The sequence below is a fragment of the Balaenoptera acutorostrata genome, chromosome 12, assembly GCF_949987535.1.
Source record: "Balaenoptera acutorostrata chromosome 12, mBalAcu1.1, whole genome shotgun sequence".
Lineage (NCBI taxonomy): Eukaryota > Metazoa > Chordata > Mammalia > Artiodactyla > Balaenopteridae > Balaenoptera > Balaenoptera acutorostrata.
The window spans coordinates 12,169,200-12,187,536 of NC_080075.1; the positions used below are offsets into that span (position 1 = coordinate 12,169,200).

The following is an 18,337-nucleotide window of genomic DNA, read 5'->3' on the forward strand; positions in this document are numbered from 1 at the left end:
CCACCACCAAGATAAGCACACAGCTCCTGGTTTCTCCTCTGGTGGCTCCTCAGGCCAACTGGTACCCTCTTGTCACCCCGCAGAGTCTGCGGGTCTGAGTCAGAGGTGAGACTCGGCCCCAGCGCCACCCTCATGGTATCCACTAGGGGATTTGGAATTCCAAAATGTTGATTTGTGGCCCCTTGACCTAAATTGCAAACATACATATCCTGAAATAACAGCATTGTGTTTCCACACCCCATAATTGCAAGCCCATTATTATCAGAAATATTATTTTGTGGGTTTAAGATTATTTCCCCCAAATTGTTTTTGGTGGCTTCTGTTTTGTCCAATACTATTTTTGTCTTTCTGATTTTATAAGTACAACGTATTTTAGAAGTTGTGGGCTTCCCTGGTGGCGCAGTGGTTGAGAATCTGCCTGCCAATGCAGGGGATACGGGTTCGAGCCCTGGTCTGGGAGGATCCCACATGCCGCGGAGCAACTAGGCCTGTGAGCCACAACTACTGAGCCTGCATGTCTGGAGCCTGTGCTCCGCAACAGGGGAGGCCACGATAGTGAGAGGCCCGTGCACCGCGATGAAGAGTGGCCCCCACTTGCCACAACTAGAGAAAGCCCTCGCACAGAAACGAAGACCCAACACAACCATAAATTAATTAATTAATTAATTAATTTTTAAAAAAAGTTGTGAAAAATATACAGTGAGAGAAAACTGCATGATCCCCATTTCCAGATAAGAGGTTTCCTTAAGGGAAAAGCTGGAAGTTTAGCCTAAGACTGAATTTTGCTGGGAATCCCTCTCTCTTGCCTGTGCATACAGAAGACATCTGGAGAGGGATGTGGAGAGACTGGTGGAGTTTATGGAGAGAAAGATGAGGTACAAGGACTCAGGGGAAAGAGCTGATGGGTTTTCAAAAGATTTGGAGAAAAACTTGTTAGGTGAGGTGCACATGACCCTCTCCTATATCTCCCCACCAAAAAATGCCATAAAATCTACACTATCTATGTTTGCTTTTGGAGTTGAATCTATATGGGAGTGGGAATTCGGGGGTAAGATTAAAGGACATGCTAAAATTAGCCTCAAGGCAAGAGCAGAATTCCTCAGGAGACATAATGAAAAGAAATACAGATTTTTTTTAAAAAAATTAAGTATCTCGTCTTCTAAAGTAGGATTTGGGAAATATTTTCTCTAAAGGGTCAGACAGTAAATATTTCAGGTTTTGCCCCACATACGATGTCCCTTGTCTTTACTGCATATTCTGTGAAACAGCTGAAAAAAAAGATCAAGAACTGAAGTGATTCTGAGAGAGGAAGAGCTACTTTTATTATAAGTTATATTATAATGTAGAATAATTATAATGTTATGATGACGATTATTTGCTCTGTTACCTGCCGGAGTGAGAACACTTATTTTAGGCATTTTTCATCAGGTCCTCAATTGTTGCACAAGTGAGTAGCATGAGTAATACACAGTGATCTTGGTGGGAAATTTAAGGTGTGGCCCGAAAGGAAGCAGGTACTTCCCCTCAGTGGAGAGGAAGGGCCATGTACACCGAATGCATGAATGCCCCAAGTCTGACATTCCTACCCCCTTACTAACGCCTGGTCCACAATTTTACTCTTCATTTAGGTCGAGGAAGTTGAGCCACTGAGTCATGGCTCAGTCATGATTTTTAACACATCTGCTTCACCACATCTGTATCAAATCGAGCAGCTGCAGGCTCTGGCGAATTACAGCATCGGTGTGTCCTGCATGAATGAAGTCGGCTGGTCTGCAGTGAGCCCTTGGATTCTGGCCAGCACGACCGAAAGAGGTAATTCCTGGGGTTCAGAATGCATATTGTGCCCGATGGCATGTGATGAAACAAATCCTTCCCAGTGGCCTGATTCAGAGTTTAACTTTTTCTTTGTGTGGCCTTTGTCTCTGGAGGATAATTTTATGGAGGTGACCAGTGAAAATGGGAAAGATGTTTCCTTCTATAATTGAAAAGGGTTTAGTGACAAACCTTATACTTGCTATGTATAGGGAATATTTTCTTTTACATAGGAAGATATTAATAGTAGCACACTCTTTATAGCATATATTATTTTAATTAAAATATAAATATGTGAAAGTTATTACTCATAGCATCAAACTTAAGAAAGCTAATAAATGTGAAAGTGGCTAATGTTCAATAAGCACCTACTACATGCCAGGGACCATCTTAGGTACTTTACATGCATTATTTCATTAGCTCCTCATAGCAATCATATGAAGTAGGTACTGTTGTCTCTACATTATTTTCTTATAGCAAATTTTATTTACATCTGTAAACTTTCATTTCTGTGTGCTGCTTTTGATTTCCAAGAGTTTGTATTTTTTCTATGAATATTGGAGTGAATATTGTAGTTATGTTAGATTTGAATTGTCCAGTTTCCAATATTTCCCAATTTAGAGCTCTGGATTACTCAGAACCTCTTTCCTGCCCTTAACTCCAGCCTTACATAATCAGTGCTCCAATTTTAATATGGACAGTGGGACAGGTCTAGGTCATAAATTGTTAGGGCTTAATCCTTGAACAAATGAAACTAGTGCCAAGATTGTAAAATATCTTAAATGAGGAAGAAAAGCCTCTGAGAACAATTTTTATATGGTGTTTCATTTTCATTCAGTTCAAAAAACTTTCTGGTTTCTGTTTTCATTTCTTCTTTAACCCATTAATTACTTAGGTGTCTAACGTAGTTTCCAAATATTTGTATTAGTGATTTCTAATTTCATTCTGTTGGGGCCAAAGTACATAATTCGTATCACTTGAATCCTTTGAAATGTATCGAGACTCATTTTACAGCCCAGAACATGGCCTATCTTGATAAATGTTCCATGTGTACTTGAGAATGTGTATTCTGCTCTTATTAGATGGAGTGTTCTATAAATGTCAACTTGGTCAAGTTAGTTGACAGTGTTTTTCAAATTGTATTCTTATTGATTTTATGCCTCCTTTTTCTATCAGTTATTTAGATGGGTGCATTGAAATCTGTAGTTATAACTGTGAATTTATCTATTTCTATTTGTAGTTCTAGCTGTTCACATATTTTGAAGTTCTGTTATTTTGTGCATAACTGTGTAATATTACTATGCTCTCCTAATAAATTGGCCACTTTATCATTATGAAATTATTTTCTTTATCTTTGGTAATATTATATTCTGTGAAATCTATTTTATCGATATTAATATAGCCATTTTACTCTTTCTTTTGATTACATGGTGTATCTTTTATTCATACTTATTTTTAACTTACTTGTATCTTTATATTCAATGGCTATTTCATGTAGGCAGTATTTTACTTCACAATCCTTGCCTTTAAATTGGGGTATTTAATCCATTAAAATGTAGTGATATCATTCATATGGGTAGATTTACATCTGTCTTCTATTTGTTCTGTCTGTAATTTGTTCCCCTTCTTTTGGATTAATTGAATGTTTTTATTCTATTTTATCTCCTTTTTGACTTATTAGCCATAACTCTTTTTTTCTGTTCTTTCAATGGTTGCTTTAGGGTTTATAGTATACAGGTTTAACTTATTACTATATACCTTCAAGTGATGTTATACCACTTCAGGTATAGTATAGGAACCTTAAAATAGTATACTTTCATTTTTCTTCTCCAGATATTTATGCTATTGTTGTCACTCATTTTACTTTTACATATGTTATAAACCCACACTAGATTGTTATTATTTTTGTTCAAATAGTCATAATCTTTTAGAGTGATTTATATAATTATAAAAAAACCTATGTTTACTCAGTTGGTATTTACCCAAATGGTAGTTACCATTTCTACTGTTATTCATTTTTTTGGTGTAAATCTGTACATATTACCATGTGGTATTATTTTCCTTCTTCCTAAAGGATTCTTCATTACTTCTTGTAGTGTGAATCTTGGTGAGACATTCAGCTTCTGTATGTCTGAAAGAATCTTTATTTTACTTTTGAGGGGTTTCTTTGGCCTTCATTTTGTAAGATATTTTTATTAGGTATAGAGTTCTAGGTTACTCCACTGTCTTCTTGCTTGCATTGTTTCTGATAACAAATCTGTGGTAATTCTTAATTTATTCCTCTGTGTATAATGTGTCTTATGTCTCTGGTTTTCCTTTTGTATTTGATTTTGAGCAATTTAATTATGATGTGCCTTGGTGTAATTTTCTTTATATCCCTTGGGCTTGGGGTTCATTGAACTTCTGAGGTCTGCGTGTCTATAGTTTGCATCACATTTGGAAAATGTTGACCATTGCTTCTTCAAATATTTTTTCTGTTCCCACCTCTCCTCTCCTTTGAGGACTCCAGTTACCCATGTATCATATCACTTGAAGTTATCCATAATTCACTGATGGTGTTACTTTTTTCCCTGCTTTTCTCCTTGTGTTTTATTTTGGGTAGTTTCTATTACTGTGTCTTCAAATTCACTAATCTTTTCTTGTGCAGTATCTAATCTGCCATTAATTCTATCTAGTGTATATTTCAACTCTCACATTGTAATTTTTGTCTTTTTTTGTATCTTTCCTGTCTCTACTTAACTTTTGGACCATATGGAATACAGTTATAATAACTGTTTTAATGTCCTTGTCTGCTAATTCTAACATCAGTCTTATTTCTGGAGTGGTTTTGATTGAATCATTTATATTCCTATTGTGGATAGTACTTTTCAGTTTTTCTACATGTCTGGTAATCTTTGGTTGGATTCCTGACATTGTGAATTTTACCTTGTTGAGTGCTAGATATTTTTGTATTCTTATAAATATTGAGCCATGTTTAGGGTCACAGTTAAGCTAATGGGAAAAGACTGATCCTTTTGGACATTGCTTTTAGTATTTGTTAGGCTGGACCAGAGCAGTGCTTCATCTAGGGTCAACCCACTATTGAGACAAAACCATTATGTGTACTCTACCCAGTGCTCCTTGAATCATTAGATTTTCCAGGCTGATTGATGGGAACAGGCACTATTCCTGGCCCTAAATGAGGCCCAGCCACTCTTATCTTTAATTTTTTCATGTGGTTCTTTTCCTGTCTTCCTCCAGAGTCATCCTAGTGACTCCTTTGCCATCTCCTGGGCGTTTGTCTTTCTTGGTTTACTGTCTCTCATTCTCATGGAGCACATTCTCAATTAGCTCTAGAGAGAATATATATATAAATAAAAACTATGGGACCTTGCATGTCTGTTTGTCATACTGGATTGGTAATTTTTCCTAATAGAGAATTTTAGGTTGGAAATGATTTTCCCTCAAAATTTTAAAGGTATTTCTGCATTGTTTTTTAGCTTCATGTGTCATTGTAGAGAATTTTGATAACTTGAGTTTTCTAGGTGAACTGTTTTTTAGTTTTAATTTTTTTTAATATCTTTTCTCTTTAATCATAGTGCTGTAATGAGCTGTGATGTGGGATTTGTTTCATTCATCATCATAGGCATTCAATCTAGGAATGCAAATTCTTTGGTTTTGAGACTTTTTCTTATACATTTTTTCCTTTAAAAATGTTCTTCTATTTTTCTTTCCAGATAACTGTATTAGACATTTGTTGAAACTCTTTAATTGCTTCCTCAATTTTTTTTCCCTCAAATTGGCCTCTTTTTAAAAAATTTTATTCTACTTTTCTTTTGGAGATTTACTTGATTTATCTTCTAATTCTTCTATTGAATACTTTATTGAAATTGGCAATATAATATATAAGAATAATTTTATTTTTCATTGACAGTTTTTTCCAGTTCTCAATTATGAGAGCCTTTTCTTATCTTTGGGTATGTTAATTATTAGTTTTGTTTGTTTGTGTTTTAGTTTCCTCTAGTTCCCTACATTGTCTCTGCCTCCTCTGAGTGTTCTGTCCTGTGTTTTGTTCTGGTCCCTGACATTCATGAAGGGGGCCTCCCCAGCCTCTTTTGATCTTCCACTGTCTCTCCTATTGAAGAGTGAAGAACCAGCGATTGATGGGAAGTTCTGTGAGCGTGGGTGGGGCTTGTAGGCTTCACTGTCAGGTGATTGGGCAGCGACCTAAGTGTTTTAGTTTGGATACCCCCAAGTGTCAATATTGGCTTTCTTTCCCCTGGAGCCACTTACTTCCTCTAGAATTGAGTCTCCTGTCCGCTGCCTCAGGAATACGAACACGGCTGCTGATGCTCTAAGATCAGGTGGGGAGGAGCCAGAGGTGGAGTCCCCCTCAGTCAGTGTACGAACTTCCACTTATTTCCCTAGTTGTCAGCCCCTCATCGTGCCTCCATTCTACTGGTGCCCCAAGTCCAGTAGCTTTTCAGTTCAGAGAATAAAGCATCCTGTCTCCTGTGGGAATTTGAGGGATACCTGCCAGCTGTGTGTGGGAATAGGTTAGAAGGATCTCGAGGGCTACTTCCTGATCAAACTTTCAATCTTCCAGTTTTAGTCCCCACTCTGGTCCCTGGGCCCTCCGCTTCTGAGCCTCTCTGTGGTTCTTCGGAGAGAATCAGCTTACTGAGTTAATTACACCTTCTTACTCTGCTTTTCAGCTTTCATACGTATGTTGGCATTTCTCTTCCACTGTTGGCTCCTCTGTACCCTGTGAGTTCATACTGTTTTAAATTTCTTATTGTCATCATAGAGGGGTTTTAGGAGGGAGCAGACATAAAGACATGTTGAGTCAGCTGTGTTTCCCTGTAAATTCTACTGTGTGACTCGTTTCATAGGTACAGCTTTAGCTATATATTTCCTAAGCTGAAATTTGCTCTAACTTTATTATTACTGCTCCTGGAATCAGCAGAGACAAAGAGGTTATAGTGCCCTTTTGTTTCCCTTTCAGATATATCAGAAATATACAATTTAATCTCCCCTAAATACAAATACAACAACAGTTTGGTGTATATTATTGCATATTTACTCTTCCTATATGTAAAATACTTATTTTTTAATTTCTAAAATGGATCATTGATACGTACTTTTTTGCAGTTTTATTCCCCCCCCCACCATTAGATATTCTTTCATATCAATTTACATGGTCTCGCAAATTCTTCTCAGTATGGGGTAGTGAGTATTCCATTGGAAAATTATCAGAATTTATTATATCGTAATTATTGACTGAACATTACATTTATTCCTTTCTGTCACTATTATGCTTCAATGAATATAACACTACCTACAGGAGATTTTCTAGATTAAATTCATGGAAAGAAAATATTGGTCAAGAGGCATATTTTTTTCAGCTTTAATAGCTACAGTCAAGTTCTTCCCTCCCAAAAAAGAATGTAGTTGTGATCTTAACTTGTTTCCCAAATTATTTTGTACACATACTGTACCCACATACATACTTTTTCTAAAAAGTACTTTAACTCTTATTATCCTTGTATATAGACATTTTGACATAAAGTGAATATGTGGCTTGTGTAGAATTTACTATAAACCAGAGAGTGAAAACCAGTGCTAAATTCTACACTTTGTCACCTAACCCAGCAAATAGTATTTGACCCTCTGATCTTCATTCATGAGGTATCTTACACACACACACACACACGCACACATTCACACACGCACACATACACATACATGTTTAAACTTACTCACTGATTAGCTCTGTTCAGATCATTAGTAACCTGGCTCTGGACTTTAAAACGTGGCTTCCTTCTGAGATCAGCAGTGTTCCCTGCCTTGTACAGCTCAAATGACATAGAACTGATCCCCAGCTGGCCTTCTTGACCTTCTGCTGCACAGGTGTCTACTGGAGAATCCTCTTGGAGTTGTGTGTGTTTTGCTTCCCCAAGAGGAGTCCGTGAGCTCTACCTACCTCCTTCCCTGTCTTCCACTTCTTTGTTGTTTTAGTTTGGAAAGGGCTTACTTTTTAAAAAAACTTTTATTGAAGTAGAGTTGATTTACAATGTTGTGTTAGTTTCAGGTGTACAGCAAAGTGATTCAGTTATATATTCTTCTTCAGATTCTTTTCCATTATAGTTTATTACAAGATATTGAATATAGTTCCCTGTGCTATACAGTAGGTCCTTGTTGTTTATCTATATTATATATAGTAGTTTGTATCTGTTAATCCCAAACTCCTAATTTACCCCTCCCCCTCCTTTCCCCTTTGGTAACCATAAGTTTGTTTTCTGTCTGTGAGTCTGTTTCTGTTTTATATATAAGTTCATTTGTATCATTTTTAAAGATTCCACATATAAGTGATATCATATTATATTTGTCTTTGTCTGACTTCGCTTAGTATGATCATCTCTAGGTCCATAGTGCTTACTTTTTGTGTGTATGTGTGGCCTTTTTAAGAGAATTTTATTTGAGTGGTTCTTACAAAGATTGTTGTAATATGAAAGTCATTTGTTTGATAGAAATATCAAGCTGTCTTGTCAAACACACTAAAGTAGCCCAAAAATATATTTCAGAGCTCACAGAGCCTAAAAAGAGCAAAGATTATCTGCAACAAGACAAAACCTATTTCTGCATTTCCTATTTCTTGCTCAGACTGCTTTGCCTACCAGCCTGTCACTAAACATCTTGAGGAAACGCAGGGATCATTTTGTTTGGAATCTTAGACATGAAGCTTACTTTTTTAAACTCATGATATCTTAATGGTCCTCGATTGAAAAGAAGGTGAAAGTCCACTATTTTTTTTTTTTAATAAAGGTGACATGGAAGAGATTTTATCATGACGGAAGCGTTGGAAAATGAGAAGAACTAACATTTTCTGAGTGCCTACGATGAACTAGACACTGTGCTAAGCACTTACATACCATATCTTAATAAATCTTCATAGAACTGTATGAAAGTCCACTATTAATCTCAGTCTCATTTGAGTGCTTTTCATAGAAAACTAAAAAACCAAACGTACAAAAACCAAGAAGAGAATGACTCTCTATGTGCCTTTCTTCGTACTTCCTCATCCTTCTCTCCTTTCTCTTTTGTAGCCCCGTCCGTAGCACCTGTGAATGTCACTATGTTTCTGAATGAGTCTAGCAACAAGGTGGATGTCAAATGGATCAAGCCTCCAATTAAGCGGCAGGATGGGGAACTGGTGGGCTACCGGATCTCTCACGTGTGGCAGAATGCAGAGACGTCTGTAAGTCTGAACTTTAACAGAGTGCACTTGTCTTCTTGGATTTGCTGATTTAATACTGCTTTAGGAGCTTTCCTTTTGTCGTGAAAAGGCCTGATATTATTGGGTTAGGCAAGGCACCTTTCAATGGGAGATAAACAATGTAGTAAACATTAGAAGTGCCTGAAAATTTAACAAAATTCCAAGAAATCTTTGGGGCTTTCCTCACTCACTCTTCATCCATTCATTTATTTCATTAGTCAATGTGAATAGAACTCATCCTCTGTTGTCACCTGATTCTTGCCTTCAGGGAACTTAGGCTCTTTGAGGAAGACAGTGTGAACTACTCAGAGGTGTTACCGGGCTTAGTGGTCCTGCAATTCATAACCTCTTGGAAATTCCAGAAGATGATTGTCAGGGAAGACCCCCAGCCTCATAGCGGATGGCAAGAGTAACTAGACCCCGAAGGAGAGGGTTGAGCAGGCAAGCAGGTGGATTAGCACAGCCCTGTAGGACGTACTGCATATAGCACAGCTTTGTTAGACGTGACTCCAGTCAAGCCCAGAGGGCCATCTGATTTTGATTGCTGAGAGGTCTAAAGATGGTGGGAACATCTGACCCAAGACAGAAGTGGTGAGGGGGACAGCTGAGTGTGGTTAGGTAGGCAGCTCCCAGACAGGCCCCTTTCCCACTTGCGAAAGGAAGAGGGTTGAGGTGACACTGACTTCTCATGACACAGAGTATCTGTAGAAGAGCAGACGCACTGGCTTTATCCTCAGGACTGTCTCTTCTTTACCGCCACTGCGGAAAGCGTGCTTCTTTTGTGCTATTACAGTCCTCATGGATCTAACCCTGGCAGCAGGTCAGACTTCAGCATCCTCGTGGCATCTGTAGGGCGTATCACAGGAAAGTCACAATTTCTTGGCACGAGAGAGGAACGGGGTGAACAGCTGCACTGACTGATGATGTCCAGGCTTTGTGTCGGTCACCTTTAACCTCATACCACCCAGCTTTTACCAAAACTGCTGTCTTCCAAAAAAACAGTTTGAATTTATTTTTTTTCTTTTCCTGCCTCAGTTTACCTATCAGGAAGCAGACTGCCGGAAGCAGTAGTGATGGAAAAGGAAGAGAGCTTAGAAATCCATGGTTGGTTCAGCCTCCTAGTAGATGATAAAAGGATGCTATTTGTACCAGTCAAAACCCTGCTTAAGAGAGTTGCAGCTATGAGATAAGAAGCATCTGTGCAAGGTGCCTATTGATCACATTTGCACACTGGGGAATCAAATGCCTCTCTTAGAGGATGGCTCCTGCTTACAATACTACATTCTTAGTAGAGATACATGAAGGTCCAGTGATTGCATTCTGATTCAGTAGGAACTTTGGTTGGCGGAAGATGGCGATTCTCAGCAGACACTTGAGTGATGTAGAAACAAACCAGTTTCTTTAAAGAGCTGCAGGTCATCCTTTCTCCTTCTCCCCTGGCATGGGTGAAAGATACTTCTTTAGGGGGGGACCCCTGAAGCTGAGGCGTGCTGAAGGGCAGGAGTGATGAAAGCCTTACAAATGACATGACGTGGCCAAGGACCCTAACACACAAGTGCCATTAACACCCAGCCTTGCATTCTCTCTGCCCTTTGTTCAGAATGCTCCCCTCTGTAGTGAGAACAATACCGCCACAGTTAGGGCTGTGACCTTTCCAGTCATTACCTCCTTGGAGATGCTAGATCACCCCAGCAGGAAGGTCATTTGCGTTGTACTCATGCTCTACTTTGCGCATCACGACAGTCTTGTGACAACAGAAGACTTAGTGGCTCACTTTACTTTGGGTAACATTCTCTGAGGCAGCTAAGCTCCCAGCTCACCAGCCGCAGCTGGAGACAAATAAGAACACTGAAGAGAAGCTCAGCCCGGGAGGAGCCTAAAACCCCCTTCCAAAGTGAAGCTTGAAATGACCTCTGTACCCATCACTTCGGTTCCCTAAACTCCCTTCTTTTCCGAAGGGCAAGAGTTAGACACAACTTCCTCTCGAAGTCGTCTTTTCATTTTCATTTTAAAACTGTTACTGGGGACTTCCCTGGTGGTCCAGCAGTTAAGACTCCACGCTCCCAATGCAGGGGGCCTGGGTTTGATCCCTGGTCAGGGAACTAGAGCCCGCACACAGCAACTAAGACCCAGTGCGGCCAAATAAATAAAAATAAAATAAATATTTTTTAAAAAAGAAAGAAAACTGTTACTAAAACTACATCTTCTTTATGTAAGGTGATGAAATTGGATATTTTTGGAAGATATTCTTATTTATTACTCTAATAAGGGAGGGTTTTTTTGTATGGAATTTCGGAACTTTCTTGAAGTCGTCTTTGGGTGGGTTATTACAGTTTGCTGGAAATTTAGTTTTCAAAATTTGTAACTTCAGTATCCTACAACTGTGGGTCACTCTCAGACTAAGAAACTCCTGGTATTTACTGTATGGACATTTACTGTATCTTGATGAAGTCATCAATGTGTTTTCGCTCTCTTTTTCTTGCTATCCCTTGCCTTCCAAATCAAAGCTTAAAATACAAAGGTCAGGATCAAGTAAAATCTGTTCTCCTTGAAGTTGGAGCTGTGCCTTGCTCATCTTTGTACCATCTGAACACAGGACCTTAAACGTGCTCTGTAGGCATTTATGGCACTATGAACTTGATGTATGGACCTGGCTGACATCTGAACCAGCAGGAGAATTTCTCTCTCTGAATGGGACAGTCTTTTAATGAGTGTGGACTGGTATTTCTTGTCCCATTCCCATAAAGTGTCAGTAGACCTGTGAGAACTCAGTGAGCAGATAAGTTTATAAAATACTGCATATTATACCCCCTTCTGGAAGACCCACAGTGTATACTGGCAAGTTCAAGGTTCTCCAGTGTTCTGCAATAAATAAATCTGTTTACCTTTGACCGAGATTTGCCCGAACCTTAGACAGAGACTCATTTTTATACGGGTCATTCTTGTAGAGCTCATTGTTTTGGGATTGGGGCTCTAATGCTGGTTTAACTGTGTTTGGAAAGGGTGGAGATCTTTGATCAGAAGGAAGTTTCATAGCCAATTCTGATGGGTCAAGAGACATGACATGTAGAACCAGCTTCTTTAAAGACACAGGGAAACCACAGTGCACTCAAGGCTTCCTTCCTTGGGCCCAGACCCCTGCCTCCTAGCAAGCTGAATGCCTGGAGGGTAGTTGTGCCCACTGCCTCGTCCCTTTCCTCGTTTCTCCCTCTCACTCACTGTCACAGGAGGGCAGAGCGTGCGAGCTAGTGTCATTTTAAGGTAAAAAGAACAGGTGAGGTTCTTGTGAGACAGGCCAGACAGGGGTCTGAAACATTTCTGAAACCCAAGGATCCATCAAGGATGGTACCTTTTGCCTGGAAGAGAAAGCTACTATGGAGAGCAACTCCATGAATGGGTCAAATAAAATTCTTGGTTTGGGAACTAGACAGCCTTGATTATTTTCTCTAGTGCACCAAGACTTGAAAGATACTACTCGCTCAGTTCTATCCTAGAGCTTTACAGTTATAGGGAAAGAAGATCAAAGTACAGCACCTTATAGGAATGTAGGAATGTATAGGTGCTATAGGAATGTAGGAATAATAATAACCATCATCAGTTACTTACAGTGTTAATTACTTACAGACCCTGTGCCAAGTGTTTTACATAAAAGGCCTCATTTAACCCTTACAAAAATGCTGTGAGAAAGATACTATTTTCTCAATTTTCATTTGAGGAAACTGAAACTCAGAGACATTGAGTAACTTACCCAGGGTCACACAGCTTAGAATTGCAGCATTGAAATAAGAACGCAGGTCTGACTGACTCCAAAGCCAGTGCTTTTCAGAGCCCCACTACTCTTCTCCAGATGCCCTTGGCTTTCTCCACAGTACAGTGTCTTGTTCAAATTCCACAGCGTGGCCTCTTAGCAGAAAGAAGTGAAAACAGGACAGGTTTCAAGAGTAAGATGTGAGGGTTTTACACTGATGATTGAGCATTTGAAGCCCTTTGAACAAGTTTGTTGTCACATGGGGTAGTTCTTTCCCTACTGAAGGTTACTGTTATTTGAGGCAATAAAATGGGCCATATTCTTTTTTTTCTTAGCCTAAGTAGTTTTATTTATTTATTTATTTTTGAATTTTATTTTATTTTTTTAATACAGCAGATTCTTATTAGTTATCTATTTTATACATATTAGTGTAAATGTCAATCCCAATCTCCCAATTCATTGCACCACCAGCACCACCCCCGCTTTCCCCCCTTGGTGTCCATACATTTGTTCTCTACATCTGTGCCTCTATTTCTACCTTGCAGTCCGGTTCATCTGTACCGTTTTCTCGATTCCACATATATGTGTTAATATATGATATTTGTTTTTCTCTTTCTGACTTACTTCACTCTGTATGACACTCTCTAGGTCCAACCACATCTCTACAAATGACCCAATTTCGTTCCTTTTTATGGCTGAGTAATATTCCATTGTATATATGTACCACATCTTCTTTATCCATTCATCTGTCAGTGGGCATTTAGGTTGCTTCCATGACCTGGCTATTGTAAATAGTGCTGCAGTGAACATTGGGGTGTGTGTGTCTTTTTGAATTATGGTTTTCTCTGGGTATATGCCCAGTAGGGGAATTGCTGGGTCATATGGTAATTCTATTTTTAGTTTTTTAAGGAACCTCCATACTGTTCTCCATAGTGGCTGTATCAATTTCCATTCCCACCAACAGTGCAAGAGGGTTCCCTTTTCTCCACACCCTCTCCAGCATTTATTGTTTGTAGATTTTCTGAAGATGCCCATTCTAACCAGTGTGAGGTGATACCTCATTGTAGTTTTGATTTGCATTTCTCTAGTAATTAGTGATGTTGAGCAGCTTTTCATGTGCCTCTTGGCCATCTGTATGTTCTGTATGTCTTCTTTGGAGAAATGTCTATTTAGCTCTTCTGCCCATTTTTAGATTGGGTTGTTTGTTTTTTTAATTTTGAGCTGCATGAGCTGTTATATTTTGGAGATTAATCCTTTGTCCCTTGATTCGTTTGCAAATATCTTCTCCCATTCTGAGGGTTATCTTTTCGTCTTGTTTATAGTTTCCTTTGCTGTGCAAAAGATTTTAAGTTTCATTAGGTCCCATTTGTTTATTTTTGTTTTTATTTCCATTACTCTGGGAGGTGGGTCAAAAAAGATCTTGCTGTGATTTACGTCAAAGAGTGATCTTCCTATGTTTTCCTCTAAGAGTTTTGTAGTGTCCGGTCTTACATTTAGGTCTTTAATCTACTTTGAGTTTATTTTTGTGTATGGTGTTAGGGAGTGTTCTAATTTCATTCTTTTACATGTAGCTATCGAGTTTTCCCAGCACCACTTATTGAAGAGAATGTCTTTTCTCCATTGTATATCCTTGCCTCCTTTGTCTTGCATTAGTTGACCACAGGTGCGTGGATTTACCTCTGGGCTTTCTATCTTGTTCCATTGATCTATGTTTCTGTTTTTGTGCCAGTACCATATTGTCTTGATTACTGTAGCTTTGTAGTATAGTCTGAAGTCAGGGAGTCTGATTCCTCCAGCTCCTTTTTTTTCCCTCAAGACTGCTTTGGCTATTCGGGGTCTTTTGTGTCTCCATACAAATTTTAAGATTTTTTGTTCTAGTTCTGTAAAAAATGCCATTGGTAATTTGATAGGGATTGCATTGAATCTGTAGATTGCTTTGGGTAGTATAGTCATTTTCACAATATTGATTCTTCCAATCCAAGAACATGGTATATCTCTCCATCTGTTTGTGTCATCTCTGATTTCTTTCATCAGTGTCTTATAGTTTCCTGAGTACAGGTCTTTTACCTCCTTAGGTAGGTTTATTCTTAGGTATTTTATTCTTTTTGTTGCAATGGTGAAGGAGATTGTTTCCTTAATTTCTCTTTCTGATCTTTTGTTGTTAGTGTAGAGGAATACAAGAGATTTCTGTGCATTAATTTTGTATCCTGCAACTTTATGAAATTCATTGATTAGCTCTAGTAGTTTTCTGGTGGCATCTTTAGGATTATCTATGTATAGTATCATGTCATCTGCAAACAGTGACAGTTTTACTTCTTCTTTTCCAATTTGTATTCTTTTATTTCTTTTTCTTCTCTGATTGCCATGGCTAGGACTTCCAAAACTATGTTGAATAATAGTGGTGAGAGTGGACATCCTTGTCTTGTTCCTGATCTTAGAGGAAATGCTTTCAGTTTTTCACCATTGAGAATTTTTGCTGTGAGTTTGTTGTATATGGCCTTTATTATGTTGAGGTAGGTTCCCTCGATGCCCACTTTCTGGAGAGTTTTTATGATAAATGGGTGTTGAATTTTGTCAAAAGCTTTTTCTGCATCTATTGAGATGATCATATGGTTTTTATTCTTTAATTTGTTAATATGGTGTATCACATTGATTGCTTTGTGTATATTGAAGAATCCTTGAATCCCTGGGATAAATCCCACTTGATCGTGGTGTATGATCCTTTTAATGCGTTGTTGGATTCTGTTTGCTAGTATTTTGTTGAGGATTTTTGCATCTATATTCATCAGTGATATTGGTCTGTAATTTTCTTTTTTGTGTGGTATCTTTGTCTGGTTTTGGTATCAGGGTGATGGTGGCCTCGTAGAATGAGTTTGGGAGTGTTCCTTCCTCTGCAACTTTTTGGAAGAGTTTGAGAAGGATAGGTGTTAGCTCTTCTCTAAATGTTTGATAGAATTCACCTGTGAAGCCATCTGGTCCTGGACTTTTGTTTGTTGGGAGATTTTAAATCACAGTTTCAATTTCATTACTTGTGATTGGTCTGTTCATATGTTCTATTTCTTCCTGGTTCAGTCTTGGAAAGTTATACCTTTCTAAGAATTTGTCCATTTCTTCCAGTTTGTCCATTTTATTGTCAGAGTGTTGCTTGTAGTAGTCTCTTATGATGCTTTGTATTTCTGCGGTGTCTGTTGTAACTTCTCCTTTTTCATTTCTCATTTTATTGATTTGAGTCCTCTCCCTCTTTTTCTTGATGAGTCTGGCGAAAGGTTTATCAATTTTGTTTATCTTCTCAAAGAACCAGCTTTTAGTTTTATTGATCTTTGCTATTGTTTTCTTTGTTTCTATTTCATTTATTTCTCCTCTGATCTTTATGATTTCTTTCCTTCTGCTAACTTTGGGTTTTGTTTGTTCTTCTTTCTCTAGTTCCTTTAGGTGTAAGGTTAGATTGTTTATTTGAGATTTTTCTTGTTTCTTGATGTAGGATTCTATTGCTATAAACTTCCCTGTTAGAACTGCTTTTGCTGCATCCCATAGGTTTTGGATCATCGTGTTTTCGTTGTCATCTCTCTCTAGGTAATTTTTTATTTCCTCTTTGATTTCTTCAGTGATCTCTTGGTTAGTTAGTAACGTATTGTTTAGCCTCCATGTGTTTGTTTTTTACATTTATTTTCCCTGTAATTGATTTCTAATCTCATAGCGTTGTGGTCAGAAAAGATGCTTGATGTGATTTCAATTTTCTTAAATTTACCGAGGCTTGATTTGTGCCCCAGGATGTGATCTACCCTGAAGAATATTCCATGTGCACTTGAGAAGAAAGTGTAGTCTGCTGTTTTCAGAATGTCCTATAAATATCAGTTAAATCTATCTGGTCTATTGTGTCATTTAAAGCTTGTGTTTCCTTATTAATTTTCTGTCTGGATGATATGTCCATTGGTGTAAGTGAGGTGTTAAAGTCCCCCACTATTATTGTGTTACTGTTGATTTCCTCTTTTATAGCTGTTAGCATTTGCCTTATGTATTGAGGTGCTCCTATGTTGGGTACATATATATTTATAATTGTTATATCTTCTTGGATTGATCCCTTGATCTTTATGTAGTGTCCTTCCTTGTCTTTTTTTTTTTAATTTATTTATTTTATTTTTGGCTGCATTGGGTCTTCATTGCTGCATGTGGGCTTTCTCTAGTTGTGGCAAGTGGGGTCTACTCTTCGTTGCGGTGCACGGGCTTCTCATTGCAGTGGCTTCTCTTGTTGCAGAGCAAAGGCTCTAGGTGTACAGGCTTCAGTAGTTGTGGTGCACAGGCTCAGTAGTTGTGGCTCACGGACTCTAGAGCGCAGGCTCAGTAGTTGTGGCGCATGGGCTTAGTTGCTCCGTGGCATGTGGGATCTTCCCGGACCAGGGCTCGAACCCGTATCCCCTGCATTGGCAGGCGGATCCTTAACCACTGCACCACCAGGGAAACCCCTTCCTTGTCTCTTGTAACATTCTTTATTTTAAAGTCTATTTTATTTGATATGAGTATTGCTACTCCAGCTATATTTTGATTTCCATTTGCATGGAATATCTTTTTCCATCCCCTCACTTTCAGTCTGTATGTGTCCCTAGGTCTGAAGTGGGTCTCGTGTAGACAGCATACATATGGGTCTTGTTTTTGTATCCATTCAGCGAGCCTGTATGTTTTGGTTGGAGTATTTAATCCATTCACGTTTAAGGTAATTATTGATATGAATGTTCCTATTACTATTTTCTTAATTTTTTTGGGTTTGCTTTTGTAGGTCCTTTTCTACTCTTGTGTTTCCCACTTAGAGAAGTTCCTTTAGCATTTGTTGTAGAGCTGGTTTGGTGGTGCTGAATTCTCTTAGCTTTTGCTTGTCTGTAAAGCTTTTGATTTCTCTGTCAAATCTGAATGATATGCTTGCCTGGTAAAGTAATCTTGGTTGTAGGTTCTTCCCTTTCATCACTTTAAATATATCGTACCACTCCCTTCTGGCTTGTAGAGTTTCTGCTGAGAAATCAGCTGTTAACATTATGGGAGTTTCCTTGTATGTTATTTGTCCTTTTTCCCTTGCTGCTTTTAATATTTTTTCTTTGTCTTTAATTTTTGTCAGTTTGATTACTGTGTGTCTTGCTGTGTTTCTGTTTGGGTTTATCCTGCCTGGGACTCTCTGTGCTTCCTGGACTTGGGTGGCTATTTCCTTTCCCATGTTAAGGAAGTTTTCGACTATAATCTCTTCAAATATTTTCTCTGTCTCTTCTCCTTCTGGTACCCCTATAATGTGAATGTTGGTGTGTTTAATGTTGTCCCAGAGGTCTCTTAGGCTGTCTTCATTTCTTTTCATTCTTTTTTCTTTATTCTGTTCCACGGCAGTGAATTCCACCATTCTGTCTTCCAGGTCACTTATCCGTTCTTCTGCCTCAGTTATTCTGCTATTGATTCCTTCTAGTGTATTTTTCATTTCAGTTATTGTATTGTTCATCTCTGTTTGTTCTTTAATTCTTCTAGGTGTTTGTTCTTTAATTCTT

At 38.4% G+C, this 18,337-nt stretch overlaps 1 protein-coding gene across 3 annotated transcripts in view; it reads left to right on the forward strand.

The window, feature by feature from the left end:
- The window catches only part of MERTK (MER proto-oncogene, tyrosine kinase), a 115,424-nt gene that overhangs the window by 61,366 nt on the left and 35,721 nt on the right, over window positions 1-18,337 (forward strand). For all 3 annotated transcript variants that reach the window (XM_057558617.1, XM_057558616.1, XM_007197380.3), the window contains 2 exons: window positions 1,629-1,812; window positions 8,898-9,049. In XM_057558617.1, coding sequence (XP_057414600.1) covers window positions 1,629-1,812; window positions 8,898-9,049 — 336 coding nt within the window. The remainder of the gene's footprint in view (window positions 1-1,628; window positions 1,813-8,897; window positions 9,050-18,337) is intronic.